Raw genomic sequence first — 16,418 nt, forward strand, 5'->3', positions numbered from 1 at the left:
CCCCTCCCCCCCTCTGTCCCACTCCGCTGGCTCTTGGTGGGGTCTTGTGCACCCCACAGATCCTGTGGTGTTGTCCCCATGGCCTGGCTGCTGTCGGCCAGCTGGGACTTTGTGGCTGATTTGCACGTTGCCCTGCGTGCCTTTCTGTTCACCTCACTTCAGAGTGAGGTGGAAGCCAGACACCTGCTCTTCCAGACTAAGCAACAGGCACCGAAGCCAGCCCGACCCATCCTGGGGGAGTGCCTGCTGGGGTCCCGGCCACCTGGGCCCCGGGCAGGCATCACTGGCAGGGCTCACAGCTGGCCCTGGGGTCCTGGAAGCTTGCAGTGCAGGGAGCCGATGGGTTTGTAAAATGCAAGTCAGTGTCTCCTAGCGGCTGCCCAGTAATCCCCTCCCTGCTCGCATGGGGCAGGAGCCAACCTGGGGCTCCCAAAAGGGCTGAACCTCCCGAGCTGAATCGTGGAACCCTGCGGTTCAGGCTATCGGGGCCTTACCCCAGTTGGGACATCTTCACCCCAAGCACGATGGCAAAAGGCAAGCCCTGGCCAGCTCTCCCCGACCTTCCTGCCAGGAGCTGCTGGAGATGGGATAGGCATGTGCCAGGGCAGAACAGCATTCTAGACACACCACAACCACACCTCTGTCCCAGGGCTGACTCCTCTGAGCCTGGCTGCAGGTGTGTGGCACTGCCCACACTCAGGAGCCCCTGCCTCTTCCACAAGAGGAGTCCCCTGAGAGCCCAGTCTGGGACACACAGGGCCGAGCCCCTTGAGTCGCAGTGGGACCTGGAGGAGGCCGAGGGAGGCTTTGGCCAGGCCCCATCTCCCAACACCATGGGATGCACAGAGCAGGTGGGGCTAGGTGGCTCGCGGCACTGCCAACTGCAGGGGCTAAGATGTCGGGTTGAGGCCCGAGTCCTAAAGGCTGAGTGGCTCCAGGGTGGGTGGCCTTATAGGTGGCATTGGAAGGGACAGGTGGGCCTGGGCAGCCTAGAGAAGGGGAGAGGAGACAGCAGGGGTGGTAGACAGTCTGGGAGCCCAAGTGCAGGGAACCAAGGGCTTGAGAGCCAGCCCCTCCCTGCAGACCTGTAGGCCGGGCTGGGGGGCCCCAGGCCAGACTGCGGCCACGGTGGTGGGTGAGATGAGTGGCAACTTGAAGGCGCATGCAGGGCGGGCATCACCAGAGGGGCCCAGTCAGGAGGGACTGATGGAGGAGGTGCTGGAGCCAGCTGGACTCAGTGATGCCCCCTGAGCCATGCTCCCACTGGGTGGGGGCAGAGACCAGCTCTGCCACTTTCTTGGCCTGGGACTAGGGCTCTCCTGCTCCTTTCAGGTCCCTGGGGCCTTTGTCTGCAGCCTGGCTTCCCCAGGGTCAGAGCAGGGCCGCAGGGGTGGGCTCCCTGCTGCTGCGCCGCCTCCAGAGCAAGCTTGTTCTGAAGGCTCCTGCCTTGGGAGCCGAGCCGTGGTGTGTCCTCACAGGGTGGTGTGTCCTCACAGGGTGGTGTGTCCTCACAGGGTGCCGTGCATGGGCCTCGAGGTAGACAGTGTGGGTGGGCCCAGGACGGGAGTCCTAGGGGTGTGACTTTCCTCCTCACAGGGACCTCAGCTTCAAGCCGGGATCGGCGGCGGCTCTATCCACAGGCAGCAGGAGACAGGGCTGTCTCAGCCGCGCTCTGCCGGGCTCCTGGCTTCCAGGCTGCCGGGGTCCTGAAAGCGGGACCTGCTTGGGAGGACGGGTGCCTGCTGACAGAGCCTGGTGCCCCACAGGGGGAGGGTGGGCATCATCCGGTACAGACAGCCCCTTCCCCGGGCTCTGTCCTGGGTGTTACCTGCTGGCTGGGTCTCCTTTTCCCTCTAATGTCTACCTTCCCCTGCAGCTGTCCCTGGGTCTGACCAGCACTCCCAGCACCCACGGAGCAGCCACGTCTCCCCCAGGCCCATCGGCCCCTGTCTTCTGGGGAGGGTGATTCCTGTGTGCCTTCTCCCTGCCCCCCTTCCCCACCAGCCCCTGAGTCCCTGTGGCGCGGTTGGGAGTGTGTGTGACCTGCGCAGGTTCCAGGGGCGGACTTGTCTCTCTCCTGCAGTTTTTTCCGTGCAGCGCGGTTTGTGCAGAGTTGGGTTCCGGTGACTTCCCCTGCAGGTTCTTTCTCTGGGGTGTCGCTGCTGTCTCCCCCTCTGCAGCCTGCTGCTGACTGGGTCCTGACCAGGTCCTGACCGTACCTGCCACGGCAGGAAACATTCGTCGTACCTTGACTGGTCCCTATATGACTGGATCCCGCCACGTGGGCCACACCCTGGGCCTACCCACCAAGGCCCAGCCTTGGCCCCAGGGACATTCAGCCTGGAGGTGACTGGCTGTGACTCAGGACCCAGAGGAGTAGAGAGAGCCGGGCAGGGGTCCTTCCACCTTGGGGAAGAGCTGGATGGGCTCTTCAGGAGCTCAGAAGGGCTAAGTCTTGAGGGACGGGGATGCAGAGCCGCCTGCCCGCCCCGGCCTCTGCATGCCTGGGATCCATGTGAAGGGCCTTTGCCTCCTAGAGGCCTGCCTGAGCCGGTGCTGCTGGTGGAAGGCGGCTGCGGCGGCCCCATGGTGGTCCAGAGCAGGTCTGCATACTTGCAGCGGCCCGGCTGGCTCAAAGGGGCCTGGACTCCATCTCTCAAGCCCCTCATTTGTGCTCCACCCACAGGAGATGCTGCCCAAGGACCCTAGATGCCTCTCTAGAGCATGAGCTCGGGCAAGAGTGCCCGCTACAACCGCTTCTCTGGAGGGCCCAGCAACCTTCCCACCCCAGACGTCACCACCGGGGTAAGGGCGTGCCCCAAGGGTAAGGGTCTGCCCCTCTGCATGCCCAACATCCCCAGAACCCCCCAGCATGCCCCAGGGACCTGGTGCTTCCTGCAGAGCTCCCAGCGCAGTCCCCTCCCAAGCTTGGGTCTCGGGGGAGCTCGTGTGTGTGTGTGTGTTAGGCATGTGAGTGCTCCGCGGCGCAGCCTGGTTGCATGGTTAGGCGTGTGAGTGCTGCGTGGCCTGGCCTGCTCGCTTGCATGGTTAGGCGTGTGAGTGCTGCGTGGCCTGGCCTGCTCGCATGTTAGGCGTGTGAGTGCTGCGTGGCCTGGCCTGCTCGCGTGTTAGGCGTGTGAGTGCTGCGTGGCCTGGCCTGCTCGCGTGTTAGGCGTGTGAGTGCTGCGTGGCCTGGCCTGGTTGCGTGTTAGGCGTGTGAGTGCTGCGTGGCCTGGCCCAGTCGCGTGTTAGGTATGTGAGTGGGCTCCACATGTGCATGTCCTCCTTGTGTCCGGGAATGAGGCCAGGTCTCCTCCATCCTCCCTCTAGACCAGAATGGAAACGACCTTCGGACCCGCCTTTTCGGCCGTCACCACCATCACAAAAGGTGAGCCCTTAAGCCGAGGCCAGCCCAGGCTGGGAATAACTGGGGCACCCCCACACCCACCCTCCTTAGGACTGAAGGGCACTTCCTGGTGAGCCGGTGTTGCGTGCCAGTGCTGGGTGTGGGCAGCCTCACATCCCATCCTCTGTCCTCACAGCCTCTCAGCCTTGGGCCTCCCTGCTGGACAGGAGTCAGGTGTCCTGCTCCTTGAGCCTTGGTGACTGTGCTGTGCCCTCTCTCCCTACCCTCTTCATCCCCTCTTGGGAGGCTGCCCTGACATCTCCAGCCCACCACACAGCCCTGTCCCTTGTCACAGTGACCCCTAGCTTGTCCCCAGTCTCAGGCTTCTGGCCAGTCTCTGAAAGGTCCTGTGTGCCCGGAGGTCCTCTCTGGAGTCTGGGCCTAGGGCTTCAGTACCAGTGCTGCGGTTGTAAAATATTAATAGGAAAAGAGAGAGACAGTGGAAGAGGTCCATAAGTCTGGTTTGTTTTTCTGAGACAAGTGTCACTCTGTCACCCAGGCTGGAGTACAGTGGCGCGATCTCGGCTCACTGCAACCTGCACCTCCTGGGATAAGTCCTCCTACCTCAGCCTCCCAGGAAGTTGGGACCACAGGCACCACCACACCTGGCTAATTTTTTTTTTTATGTTTGGTAGAGATGAGGTGGCACCATGTTGCCCAGGATGGTCTCAAATTCCTGGGCTCAAGTGATCCTCCTGCCTCGGCCTCCCAAAGTGCTGGAATTACACGCATGAGCCACCATGCCAAACCCAATAAATCTTCACCTGCACATGACCACTGGGCGGGGTACACGACGGAAACCTAAAGCTTCCTTGCTGCTTCTCAGCCCTAAACCCTAAGAACCAGAGTGCTGCGGGTTGAACGCAAGCACCGTGCTCAGGGAGACCGTGAGGAAGTGGCAGCACCTTCTTCCCGAGGTGCAGGGCCAGGGACCCTCGTTCGGGGCGGGGGCTCTGGGGAGACTTTGTTCTCTGTCCTTTCTGGCACTCTGCCCTTTGTAGAAGCACACTAGCTGCTAATTAGTTCTTTTAATTGCTCTGATAAACCTGGCCATGGGGTCACAGGGCCGCCAAGGACACCTGTTCACAGTAGCGCCTCTTTGCTGCCAGTGACCCCCTCAGGGGCTCTCCAGGGGCCCTCTTTTTTTTTTTCTTAGATGGTTCTTTTGGAGGAAAAAATAAATAAATATCATCCCTAATCCCACCCCTACAAAAAACGGTGTTTTTTCATCTACCCTTAGAAGCCCCATGGCCCCGTCACACGGCAGAAGGTGCCCAGGATGGGGCAGGGCACGGCTGCTGCGCCTGGCCCCTCAGCAGCAGGGATGGGCAGAGCCAGGCAGGGTGCCCCCAGGTGCCTCACCTGGCCCCTCATGACAGATGGGGAAACTGAGGCCCAGTCACACAGCAGCCTCTTGAGGCCTCGATTTTGAGCCCAGCACTGTTTGTGACATCCGAGCCTGGCTGGTCCTGAGTCCAGGAGGTGGCTCTCTCTGGCTCCCACGTGGACTGACCGGCCCTTCCCAGGGCAACCCTGCCCTCTGGCCCTGGCCAAGCTGGGGTAACGTGCAGGCAGGAGGAGGGAGGGCACTTCAGCTCCTGCCTCAGAGGAGGCCACCAAGGCTGGGGCCACTTCCTGGTCCTGGCTGTGCCAGGGACACCAGGATGCGGTCCTGGCCTTTCTGCATCCCAGCCCCACACCTCGGCCTCAGCGGAACCTCTGTGAGTGGAGGCTGTCAGGGAACTCACCTGGCAGAGGCGCCTCAAGAGGCAAATAAAACGGCATCCCCAGCTACTGCCAGGCGGCCTTCAGAGTGACGGCTCCGTGTTGGCCATGGGCCTCAGCTGGCTCAGGCTGGGGTGCTGGGGAGCTTGTAGAGGCCTTGAAAGAAGACCTTGCCTGGGGTAGGCAGGGCTGGGGCTGGGGCTGCTGGACTCAGTGCTCGGACTGTCCAGATGTAGACCGAGCCCAGCGTCCATGCTCCTGGCACTGCTTTGACCTTGAGAGGGAACCCAAACTTCCCCGGCGCCATCCCTGCACGCTTTCTGCCTGCCTGGCCCTGGGGAGGGCTGTGAGCACGGGCCCCACCTCCCTCGCGTCTGCTGAGGGAGCCCCCACTCACGCACCAGCCATCTTGCCTTGCAGCTGATGGGACCAGCACCTACAAGCAGCACTGCAGGACACCCTCCTCCTCCAGCACTCTTGCCTACTCCCCGCGGGACGAGGAGGACAGCATGGTAGGTCCCCACCCCGCAGGAGCCCGTGTGAGCCTCAGCTTCCCCCCACCCTCCCTCCTGGGGGACCCGGTCCCAGGAGGAGCTGACAGTGAGCTGGTGAGGCACAGGAGAGGAACAGCACCTGTGGATACCCTGAGGCCTCAGCATGCATGGCAAGTCTGTGAGAAAGGAGGCTCCTGTGGCTGGACTGTAGGTGGCAGGGGGCAGCCAGTGAGGGCAGCTGGGCCCGATGGCATGGCACCTGCAGGCCAGAATGAGGCATATTTGGCTCTATCTTAAGGGAGGTGGAAGCCACAGAAGGTTCGATCAGGATAACACAATAAAATATATGCTCTGAAAGGTTGCTTTGCTGCTGAGTAGGGAATGAGTGGGGTTGCTGGGTCCAGGCAGGGTTTGAGGAGGGGTCCTGATGAGAGGAGGGAGAGGAAAGGTGTGTGGACCTAAGCTGTGGGGACACCAGAGGGAATGGGGTGGGGGCTGCGGAACCTGTGCCAAGTGCTGGGGGAGCCAGATAATTCCCTGTTGCTGGCTGTGTTGGGGGCAGAAAGGTTCAGGTCAGTCAGGGGCTGGCTGCTGGTACCTGAGCCCTGTGGCCAAGGTCTCAGTGGTCATTCCCTGCCATCCTGGTCAATGGCACTCATTGCTGAGCTCTGGGCCTACCCAGGGGACAGAGGCCAACTCTGCCCTGGGCATGAAGGACCAGCCTAGCGGGGGCTGGGGGCGTGTGGGGCCTCCCTGGCAGCTGCTTCTCTCCAGTGCCTTGGACACCAGGTGTGGTGGCCCTGCTGGCCCTCTTGGGACCGAGGCCTTTTCCTTTTTCCTTTCTTTTTATTTTTTTTGAGATGGACTTTCACTCTTATTGTCCAGGCGGGAGTGCAGTGGTGTGATCTCAGCTCACCGCAACCTCCGCCTCCCAGGTTTAAGTGACTCTCTGGCCTCAGCCTCCCGAGTAGCTGGGGTTACAGGCCCGCGCCACCACTGCCAGCTAATTTTGAATTTTTAGTAGAGACAGGGTTTCTCCATGTTGGTCAGGCTGGTCTCAAACTCCCGACCTCAGGTGATCCGCTCCCCTCGGCCTCCCAAAGTGCTGGGATTACAGGCATGAGCCACCGCACCCAGCCTTCTTTTTTCATTTCTAACAATAAGAAGAAAAGATTTTTTTTGTTTCGTTTGTTTGTTTGTATGTTTGTTTGTTGAGATGAAATCTCGTTTTGTCACCCATGCTGGAGTGCAGTGGTGCAATCTCAGCTCAACTGCAACCTCTCCCTCCTGGGTTCAAGCCATTCTCCTGCCTCAGTCTCCCGAGTAGCTGGGATTACACATCCGTGCTACCATGCCCAGCTAATTTTTGTATTTTTAGTAGAGATGGGTTTTCACCACATTGGCCAGGCTGGTCTCAAACTCCTGGCCTCAAGTGATCCGCCCACTTTGGACTCCCAAAGTGCTGGGATTACAGGCGTGAGCCACCTTGCTCGGCCAGAAAATAAGTTTTTAATTAATTGAACAAACACACCCGTGTGCCGGGTGCTAGGCCGAGGGTGAGTTGGGTATGTCTGGGCCCTGTCCCTTGGGCCTCTGCCTGCTTTAGTCTCCACAACCCGAAGGCCACGCATCCACCATGCTTGTGGTTCCCATAATCACCTGCTATCCCCATGGGTCACTATGGCTTTAAAGAGGGGCGGACGGCCGGGCGCGGTGGCTCAAGCCTGTAATCCCAGCACTTTGGGAGGCCGAGACAGGCGGATCACAAGGTCAGATCGAGACCATCCTGGCTAACATGGTGAAACCCCGTCTCTACTAAAAATACAAAAAAAAAACCTAGCTGGGCGAGGTGGCGGGCGCCTGTAGTCCCAGCTACTCGGGAGGCTGAGGCAGGAGAATGGCGTAAACCCGGGAGGCGGAGCTTGCAGTGAGCTGAGATCCGGCCACTGCACTCCGGCCTGGGCGACAGAGCGAGACTCCGTCTCAAAAAAAAAAAAAAAAAAAAAAAAGAGGAGCGGACATCTTCTTTCTTTGCCCTTAGGCCCACACAGGGAGTCCCCTTCCTGCCCTTTCCCCTGCCCCCCAGGCCTGGCCGCCATTAGCCCCCATGCCCAGGAGGGTGGGAGACTCTGGGGTAGCAGTGGGCAGGCCGGGGAAAGTGGGTCCCGTGCCAGCTACTGCTGTGCTCTCACCTCTGGGGCTCTCCCTGCTGCCATGGGGCCTTATGACTCACTTTCTCTGACTCCTTTCTGCTCTCTACATGCTGTTTCCATGCAGATGGGCCCTTGGGACCTGAAGGGAGGTGGGCACACGGGACACAATGCCCCCTCTGCCGGCCTTGGGACTGGCTCTGCCCCTGTGGTCTGTGGGTTTCATACCCAGGGCTGCCAGGAAAGGGGCCAGAGGCTCAGCAGAGCAGCAGCAGGGCCCTAGGTGGCCGTCCGCTGCAGCTGGGCCCCTCTGCAGTCAGAGCGCCGCAAGAGGAACCTTGAGCAGTGTGGCTCTCGGAAACTTCTGGAGGTTTCCAGGCCAGAGGGGAGGAAGGGACAGTGTCTGCCCCTCCCCCAGACTCCCCTGTCGGTAGCTCAGGCAGAGGCAGGCACCTGTGTCCCTCACTCCTGCCCTCGGGAAGCTCAGCTGAGGTTCTGTGGGGGCCTGGCCCTGCCTTCCCTCTGAGCCTCCCGGCCGGGCCTGGTGTACCCCAGCAGCAAGGCCAGACAAGCAGCCAGGCCCGGGGGGCACCTGGAACCCAGCCGCCGCTCCCTGCCAGCCTTCCTGGCCCTTCCATCCTGCGGTCACGGCCTCGGCTGCCCGGGATTGGCTGGTGGAGGTGCCCCCTCACGGCCCACATTCCCTCACGGGAAGCAGGAAGCCGCTCGGGTATGTGGAATTGAATAGCAGGAAGTCTCTCCATTTACACAAAGAGAGGTGGCAGGCGTGAGCGGGCAGCCCAGCACCCCGGCCTAGGCCGCCCAGGCAGGCAGGCAGGGACCTGGGCTGCATCAGCTCCCCACACCCACCCACGGCCCCTGTGGACGAGCAGAGTGCCCGCAGTGACCGGGGTGGCCCCAGGGGTGCTGCTACCCTCCCGGGCTGGTTCCTGTCCTCCCCAAGGCTCTGACCCCGTGCGGAGCCCCCTGACAGGCGCCTCTCCCTCCGCGCAGCCCCCCATCAGCACTCCCCGCCGCTCCGACTCTGCCATCTCCGTCCGCTCCCTGCACTCAGAGTCCAGCATGTCCCTGCGCTCCACATTCTCACTGCCCGAGGAGGAGGAGGAGCCGGTAGGTGTGGGGGACTCAGCGCAGAGCGGCTTCCAGGGCTGTCACTGCAGCGGTAGCACGGAGGCACCGTCCCCTCCGCCATGCCAGCCCAGCTCACGGGGAGGGCAGCTGGAGCCTGACAGGAACCGCAGTGCTTGGTCCGTGGTGGGGACTCGAGGGGCCAGGCTGAGTCCCCTGGGTATGTGCCCCACTCCCCTTTCTCAGGGCTGCCCGGGAACTGGCAGTGGGAAGCACGGGGCTCCGGCGGGGCCCTTTCCAGTCTCACCCCAGGAAGGAGGCAGGCGAGGGCGGCCAATACTGGGTAGCTGGACTCATCCTCCTGGGCTGGGCCATGCCTCTGGGGCCACAGACCTCGCTTTCCCTCTTGGGCCCCGATCAAGCCCCCCAGCTCTAAGCAGGCCTCTCTCAGGACGTGCCCCCGTCCTCAGAGGACAGCCAGGCCTGGAGCGAGAGCACCTGGGTGCCTGGGTGGTGATGGGGCTGAGGGTGGCCTCCCGCCATTGCCTGCCTTTCACACTTGGTTCCAGGAGCCACTGGTGTTTGCGGAGCAGCCCTCGGTGAAGCTGTGCTGTCAGCTCTGCTGCAGTGTCTTCAAAGACCCCGTGATCACCACGTGTGGGGTGAGTCAGCCCCCCTTCCCAGCCCCCATGCTGCCGGAGGCCCCCACAGGACCGCAGGCCTCTCAGGGGCCGGGGCTGCTGGTCCCTGGCCTCGGTTAAGGCCTGGTCTGGCTGCACTGGGATTGGGGTGCAGTGAGGCCTGTGGCTGCCATGGCCGTGGACTTGGGGAAAAGAGGACCCTGTGGCTGCCCTCAAGTCCGCCCTTTGCCTCCACAGCACACGTTCTGTAGAAGATGTGCCTTGAAGTCAGGTAGGCTCGTGCCCCTCCCGAGGCCTGGCACTGACCGTGCCCCTGGCTGCCGAGCAGAGACAGGCAGCTTCTCCCTTGTCCCCCCCACAGTGACCAGGCCTGTTTGGCCTCTGCTAGGGGTGGGATGGGGCTGCAGCAGTCCTTGGGATGCTCAAGCTGAGGCTCAGGCCCTCCATGAACAGAGTGGGGACACCCCAAATTCTAGTGTGTCCAGACTCAGAGACCCCACAGCAGGTGTGGGCCAAGGCGCCCCAGGTCAGGGTGGGCACCCTCTGGGGAGGCCTTTCTCACTGGTGAGGCTGTCGTCCTCCCGCATGGCGCCCGCTCCTGCCTGCCTGTCCACACTCTGCCCTCTGCCCTCTTGGCCCCACCCCACACTTTTCCGGGCACAGCTGAGAGTATCACAGGTGACACTTCCTCACCACCTGCTGCTCCTTCTTGGTGGCCCACCTGTGCCCCCGTTCCCATGTTGCATGCCTCAAGAGGGGCAGATGGACAGGAGATCTGACCCCCGTTAAGAGGCTCATGCCCACCCCGGTGAGGGAGCATGTTCCAGGCAGGCCGTGGGGGTCAGCACGCCCTCCTCCCCCAGAAAAGTGTCCTGTGGACAACGTCAAACTGACTGTGGTAGTGAACAACATCGCGGTGGCCGAGCAGATCGGGGAGCTCTTCATCCACTGCCGGCACGGCTGCCGGGCGGCGGGCGGCGGGAAGCCCCCCATCTTTGAGGTGGACCCCCGAGGGTGCCCCTTCACCATCAAGCTCAGCGCCCGGAAGTAAGTGCCCCTCCCTGGGCACCTTTGCCTCCCTGGGGGCTGCCTCTCGGGGCTTTGGCTCAGGCTTCCCCGCATCCCACCCTGGCACAGGGACCACGAGGGCAGCTGTGACTACAGGCCTGTGCGGTGCCCCAACAACCCCAGCTGCCCCCCACTGCTCAAGATGAACCTGGAGGCCCACCTCAAGGAGTGTGAGCACATCAAATGTCCCCACTCCAAGTACGGGTGAGTGGGGGGCGGGCGGGGGTGGACGCAGTCCCTCCACAGGCTCCGCTAAGAACCGCCTGCTTGCTGGTCCCGGGGAGGTGGGTCGGAGCTGGGACCACACCAGGGTCTGTAATCCTCTCTGAGGCCCAGGAGCCCAGGAGAGGCCCAAGGCCCTGGAAACACAGAGGAGGAGCCGAGGGCGGCCAGGAAGGTGGGCATGGATGCTCCCGCAGCCCACCAGGCATGGGCGGAATTGAACAAATGCTGGGGTTGAGAGCTCTGGAGAGGGAGGTGGGGGTGGGAGGAGAGGCAGGAGCCCAGTTCTTCAGGGCAGGGAGGCTGCCGAGGGGCATGGGTTTTATCCTCAGGGAGTGAGAAACCCTTAAACAGCTCTGCAGGGGTGACGTGATGGGACCTCACTTGTGAAGCTGCCCAGGGGTAGCTGGGTGGGGAGGAGGGGCAGCTGGACCTGGGGTGCAGGGGCCACAGAGCTGGAGCACTCGAAGGGGATTCTTGGGGATAGGGAGGCACCAGCAGGGACCCACCAGGCAGGCAGGTGGGCAGCTGTCCTGTCCCCGCAGGTGCACGTTCATCGGGAACCAGGACACTTATGAGACCCACCTGGAGACTTGCCGCTTCGAGGGCCTGAAGGAGTTTCTGCAGCAGACGGACGACCGCTTCCACGAGATGCACGTGGCGCTGGCCCAGAAGGACCAGGAGATCGCCTTCCTGCGCTCCATGCTGGGCAAGCTCTCGGAGAAGATTGACCAGCTAGAGAAGAGCCTGGAGCTCAAGTTTGGTGAGGGTGGGCACTGGGGCAGGTGGGGGCCTGGCCACTGCTCCAGGCACCAGTGACACCCCCTCTCCTCCTGCTCCTCAGACGTCCTGGATGAAAACCAGAGCAAGCTTAGCGAGGACCTCATGGAGTTCCGGCGGGACGCATCCATGTTAAATGTGAGTGGGCGGGGCTGCAGGGGCTGGGTTGTGAGACCCAGGGAAGCTGGCGGCCCTGGCAGGGAGGCCTCCCCTGGCCTTGGCTCCACTAGTCAAGATCAGGGGTCTGTGTGTGGCAGGGACTCCTGTCGCCCCTGCTCACCCCTGGCCCAGGGCAGCAGGGGCAGAGAGGCTGCACTGGCCCCACAGCAGCCCTGCCCACCTGCCCTCTGCCCTGCCCTTGGCCCTGCAGGACGAGCTGTCCCACATCAACGCGCGGCTGAACATGGGCATCCTAGGCTGTGAGTATGGGCCCGCCGCGGCTCCCACCTGCCCTCCCCGTGGACCCCTACGGGGCCTTCACTCACTGCTCCCGTCTCTGCAGCCTATGACCCTCAGCAGATCTTCAAATGCAAAGGGACCTTTGTGGGCCACCAGGGCCCTGTGTGGTGTCTCTGCGTCTACTCCATGGGTGACCTGCTCTTCAGCGGCTCCTCTGACAAGACCATCAAGGTAGGCGGAGTCCTACCTCAGTCTCCGCAGCCTGGATGGGTTGGGCACTACTGCATGCCTGGCACTGCCAGCCTGCCTATGGGTGGGACCTTCTCCTGGGCAGGGCTTTCTCCCATGGGTGGGGCTTTCTCCCATGGGCGGGGCTTTCTCCCATGGGCAGAGCTCCCTTACTCATTCCTGTCATGCTGCCCCTTGGCACCGGGCTGACCTTGCTGGGACCCACTGTGGCCCTGGTCTCTGCAGGTGTGGGATACATGTACCACCTACAAGTGCCAGAAGACACTGGAGGGCCACGATGGCATCGTGCTGGCTCTCTGCATCCAGGGGTGAGTCCAGGCACATGTGTGACCAGTGACTCCCAGGTCAGGAGATGTGGTGCTGCTACTATGTGGGCCGTGAGCCATGAGCTCGAGCCTGTGTAGCTATGTGTGTGCCCCACCTCTAGGGCGCCCTCCACCCGGAGCAGCACTGGCTCCCTGGGTAGCAGTGTGTGGGCCCTTGTGTGGCCTGCACCATCTCTGAAGTTGTGTGTTCCCAACAACTGGCATAGCCAGCCTCCCAGCAGAACCTTGTCCTGGCCCCGGTGCTCCTCGTGCAACCAGAAGATGGGGGGACCTTAGGGAGTGAAGGCAGGAGCTCAGCTCTCCTCAGCCTGCAGTCAGAGCCCAGGGCATAGGGACCACGGAGCAACTACCTTGGCCACCTTCTTGCCTCCAGGTGGCCTACCTGCCTCCTGTCTCCTGTCGTGAGGCTTTGTGGGAGCAAGCGTGTAAGCGTGTGCGTGAGAGATGCTCGCTTTCAGGAGGCGGCAGCTTGACTGCCAGCAGCCGGCCCTGGGATTGACTCAGTGCTAACGGGCGGGTAATTACCTCCCGGCTCGCTGTCAAATGCTTTCCAGGCAGGCATCAGGCTGGCTCACCCCTTCCAAGGTTCCTGTGTGGAGACTGGAAAATAGGCTGGAGCTTAGGGACACAGCAGTGGCCTTGGCCCTGAGCCACGCTGCTAGTTCCTGATGGTTGGCATGGACCTCGGGCCCTGCCAGGGCGGTGTCAGCAGGGACACAGCTTCTCCCACCGTGACACACTCTCTGCTTCCCCAGGTGCAAACTCTACAGTGGCTCAGCAGACTGCACCATCATTGTGAGTGGGGCCTACAGGCGGGTGGGCAGGAGGCAGCCCAGGCCTGCCTCAGTATGTAGGTGCCCCAGGGACGTGCTTCTCCCCATCTGGGCTCCGGACTCCAGACTTCAGGTGACAGGGCTTGGTGCCCTGAGGCTTCCGGTCCTTCCCCAATCAGGTGTGGGACATCCAGAACCTGCAGAAGGTAAACACCATCCGGGCCCACGACAACCCGGTGTGCACGCTGGTCTCCTCACACAACATGCTCTTCAGCGGCTCCCTGAAGGCCATCAAGGTACGGGTGGAGGGTGTGCCTGTGTGTGAGAGTCACTGAGGTGTCCCTTGCCTGCCCGGCCCACCATTGTAGCCATCCCTGCAGGTCTGGGACATCGTGGGCACTGAGCTGAAGTTGAAGAAGGAGCTCACAGGCCTCAACCACTGGGTGCGGGCCCTGGTGGCTGCCCAGAGCTACCTGTACAGCGGCTCCTACCAGACAATCAAGGTGCACCTGGGTACACCTGGTGGCCACAGGGCCTTGTCCCCTACCAGCACTTCCCAGACCAGCACCCAGGGCTCCATCTGCCCTGTTCCTACCTTCGCACATGCCCTGGCTGGGTGGGTGGGCTGCCCAGTGGTGGTGAAGCCCTGGGGGTGCAGGGGCCCTGGGGGTGAAGCACCTGGCCTGGGACCAAGTGGCCCACGATTACTCATAGATCTGGGACATCCGAACCCTCGACTGCATCCACGTCCTGCAGACGTCTGGCGGCAGCGTCTACTCCATTGCTGTGACAAATCACCACATTGTCTGTGGCACCTATGAGAACCTCATCCACGTAAGGCCTGGGCGTCTGGGTGCAGGGCCAGACTGTGGCCCCATCTCCCCTGCCTTGCTCAGTGTCTTTGACCTGCCTGTGCCCACCCCTCCCAGGTGTGGGACATTGAGTCCAAGGAGCAGGTGCGGACCCTCACAGGCCATGTGGGCACTGTGTATGCCCTGGCGGTCATCTCGACACCAGACCAGACCAAAGTCTTCAGTGCATCCTACGACCGGTCCCTCAGGGTGCGTGCGGGCCCAGCGGTGGCAGGAGGCTCAGAGGGCAGGCAGCTGAGCTCCAGCGGGCCCTCACGTCCCATGTGCCCCCAGGTCTGGAGTATGGACAACATGATCTGCACGCAGACCCTGCTGCGTCACCAGGGCAGCGTCACCGCGCTGGCCGTGTCCCGGGGCCGACTCTTCTCAGGGGCTGTGGATAGCACTGTGAAGGTCAGTGTCCATGGCTCGGGCCATTCAAAGGGGCTGCACAGGATGGAGCAGGGGTGGGAATGAGGAGCTGGCAGCCCCAGCATGAGGTGGTGGAGGGTAGGTATATGTGACAGGTGTGGCTGGGCCAGGGTGGCTGGCCGCAGGACACCTTGGTGAAGCAGCCCTTTCTCTGCAGGTTTGGACTTGCTAACAGGATCCAGGCCAGGCCATGGCTTCCCCTGGACCAGCCCTGGACCTGTCTGAGCCAGGCTGGCCACATGGGGTGGTCTCGGGGTTTCTGCCTGCCCTATGGGCACAGGTGGACAGGCTTTGGCAGCCGGGCAGTGCCCTCCCTGCCCAATGCTCGGCGAGCCTCCCTCTACTCGGCACTATCCTCGCTGCCCAGCCCCTCTCTCTGGGTGCCAGGTACGACGCTTGCCCCGGCCCACCCTCCATCCCCACCCTAGATGGAGCGAGGGCCTTTTTACTCACCTTTTCTACTGTTTTTAGACTGTGTGTAGATTTGGTTACTTCCTGGTGGAAATAAACACTCCACAGACTGTGGCTGTGAGTGGGGACAGCTCCTCGGGACAAGGGGGCTGTGTGGCCTTGAGGTTGGTGTGCATAGGCACTGGCTGCTGTGAGTGGGGGGGCATGGGGCGGTTTTCTCTGGTGGACCCCAGGACTTCAGCCCACTCTGGGGCCTCCCTGCTAGGAGGCAACTTGTCACACCCGAGCTGCTGGCCTTCAGACCCATCTCCCCCAACACATGTGCCCCCAAAAAGTGAGCCAGGCACTTCTGTTTCCTGCTGTTTATTGACAGCCAACGGCAGCGCCTTGCCCAAACCTCCCCTCCCTGCCTGCTGGAGCCCAGCCTGGGCCGCCCACTGAGGAGAGGCCTGGGGGGACAGCTGGGCACGTCCACTTACAGGGAAACACGGGGTGAGACAGCGGGAAGGGGCCCTGCAGGCACGGACGCCACCTCCGCCAGCCGCCTCTGCCCGCCCCACACCACAATCGCTGGTTTTCGGCATTTTTAAAATTTTTTTTTTTAAGAAACGTCAAAGTTGTGCCCAACACTGTGGATCAGCAAACACGATAGAGACCAGTCAGTACTTCTTGGAGGGAGCAGGGACAGAGAGAGGAAAAGGGAGGGTGAGAATGACCACACGACACAGCCTTGGACCATGAGCAGAAGCGTCCGTGGGAACTCCGGCGGGGTGGACAGGCTGCCTGCGCAGGCCCCAGAGGCCAGGCACGCCCTCAGAGGAGCTGCAAGCCCCTGGCCTGGCCTGCTACGTGCCCTGCTTCCACGTGGCCGCCACACTGACACACCCACATTCACCACACCCACCCGCGCCCCGATACAGCCACGCCAGGAGGAGGACATGGCCGCCAAGAGCAAGGCACAACCTCGAGTTCTTGGGGCGCAGAGAACTTAGGAGAGAAGCGCGGAGGAGCCCCCGCCTGAGCACCCGCCCCGGGGCCCCAGCCTTCCACCTGTGCTAGCGGCCTGGGGCCTCCACTCTGGCCGGAGGGAGGAAGGACCGCAGGCAGACAGCCTGGTCCTCTTAACAGCTTTTGTCCGGAGCTAGACTCTTGTCCTTTCAGTTGGTAAATGGTTTTCTATAGAATCAATAATATTTCTTTCTTTAAATATATATTTGTTAAAGTTATACCTTTTTGTTTCTCTGGGGAAATCCGCCTCAGCTCATTCCCAATAAATTAATACTCTTGATAGCTTATATTCTGGGGGTGCGGTGGGGCAGGGGGGCCCTGACCCTGGTCCCCTGTCCCTTGTGCTGCGCCTGAGCGGCTGACCGGGCGTCCCGATGGGCAGTTCTGTGCTGGG

General features: G+C 62.1%; 2 protein-coding genes across 2 annotated transcripts in view; one reads left to right on the forward strand and one right to left on the reverse strand.

Moving 5' to 3' along the window:
* The window catches only part of TRAF7 (TNF receptor-associated factor 7, E3 ubiquitin protein ligase), a 21,914-nt gene extending 5,603 nt beyond the window's left edge, over positions 1-16,311 (forward strand). The window contains exons 2-21 of the mRNA XM_011966977.1: positions 2,687-2,805; positions 3,331-3,388; positions 5,552-5,643; positions 8,790-8,906; positions 9,434-9,526; positions 9,743-9,776; positions 10,369-10,552; positions 10,643-10,777; positions 11,341-11,558; positions 11,640-11,713; positions 11,946-11,994; positions 12,078-12,205; positions 12,449-12,531; positions 13,305-13,344; positions 13,502-13,618; positions 13,703-13,825; positions 14,037-14,156; positions 14,252-14,383; positions 14,468-14,587; positions 14,763-16,311. Coding sequence (XP_011822367.1) covers positions 2,725-2,805; positions 3,331-3,388; positions 5,552-5,643; positions 8,790-8,906; positions 9,434-9,526; positions 9,743-9,776; positions 10,369-10,552; positions 10,643-10,777; positions 11,341-11,558; positions 11,640-11,713; positions 11,946-11,994; positions 12,078-12,205; positions 12,449-12,531; positions 13,305-13,344; positions 13,502-13,618; positions 13,703-13,825; positions 14,037-14,156; positions 14,252-14,383; positions 14,468-14,587; positions 14,763-14,777 — 2,013 coding nt within the window. The 5' untranslated portion in view covers positions 2,687-2,724 and the 3' untranslated portion in view covers positions 14,778-16,311. The remainder of the gene's footprint in view (positions 1-2,686; positions 2,806-3,330; positions 3,389-5,551; positions 5,644-8,789; positions 8,907-9,433; positions 9,527-9,742; positions 9,777-10,368; positions 10,553-10,642; positions 10,778-11,340; positions 11,559-11,639; positions 11,714-11,945; positions 11,995-12,077; positions 12,206-12,448; positions 12,532-13,304; positions 13,345-13,501; positions 13,619-13,702; positions 13,826-14,036; positions 14,157-14,251; positions 14,384-14,467; positions 14,588-14,762) is intronic.
* CASKIN1 (CASK interacting protein 1) overlaps positions 16,072-16,418 on the reverse strand; it is a 12,436-nt gene continuing 12,089 nt past the window's right edge. The window contains exon 18 of the mRNA XM_011967039.1: positions 16,072-16,093. Within this exon, the coding sequence (XP_011822429.1) occupies positions 16,072-16,093 (22 nt within the window). The remainder of the gene's footprint in view (positions 16,094-16,418) is intronic.

The sequence above is a fragment of the Mandrillus leucophaeus genome, unplaced genomic scaffold (genome assembly GCF_000951045.1).
Source record: "Mandrillus leucophaeus isolate KB7577 unplaced genomic scaffold, Mleu.le_1.0 Scaffold78, whole genome shotgun sequence".
Classification (NCBI taxonomy): domain Eukaryota; kingdom Metazoa; phylum Chordata; class Mammalia; order Primates; family Cercopithecidae; genus Mandrillus; species Mandrillus leucophaeus.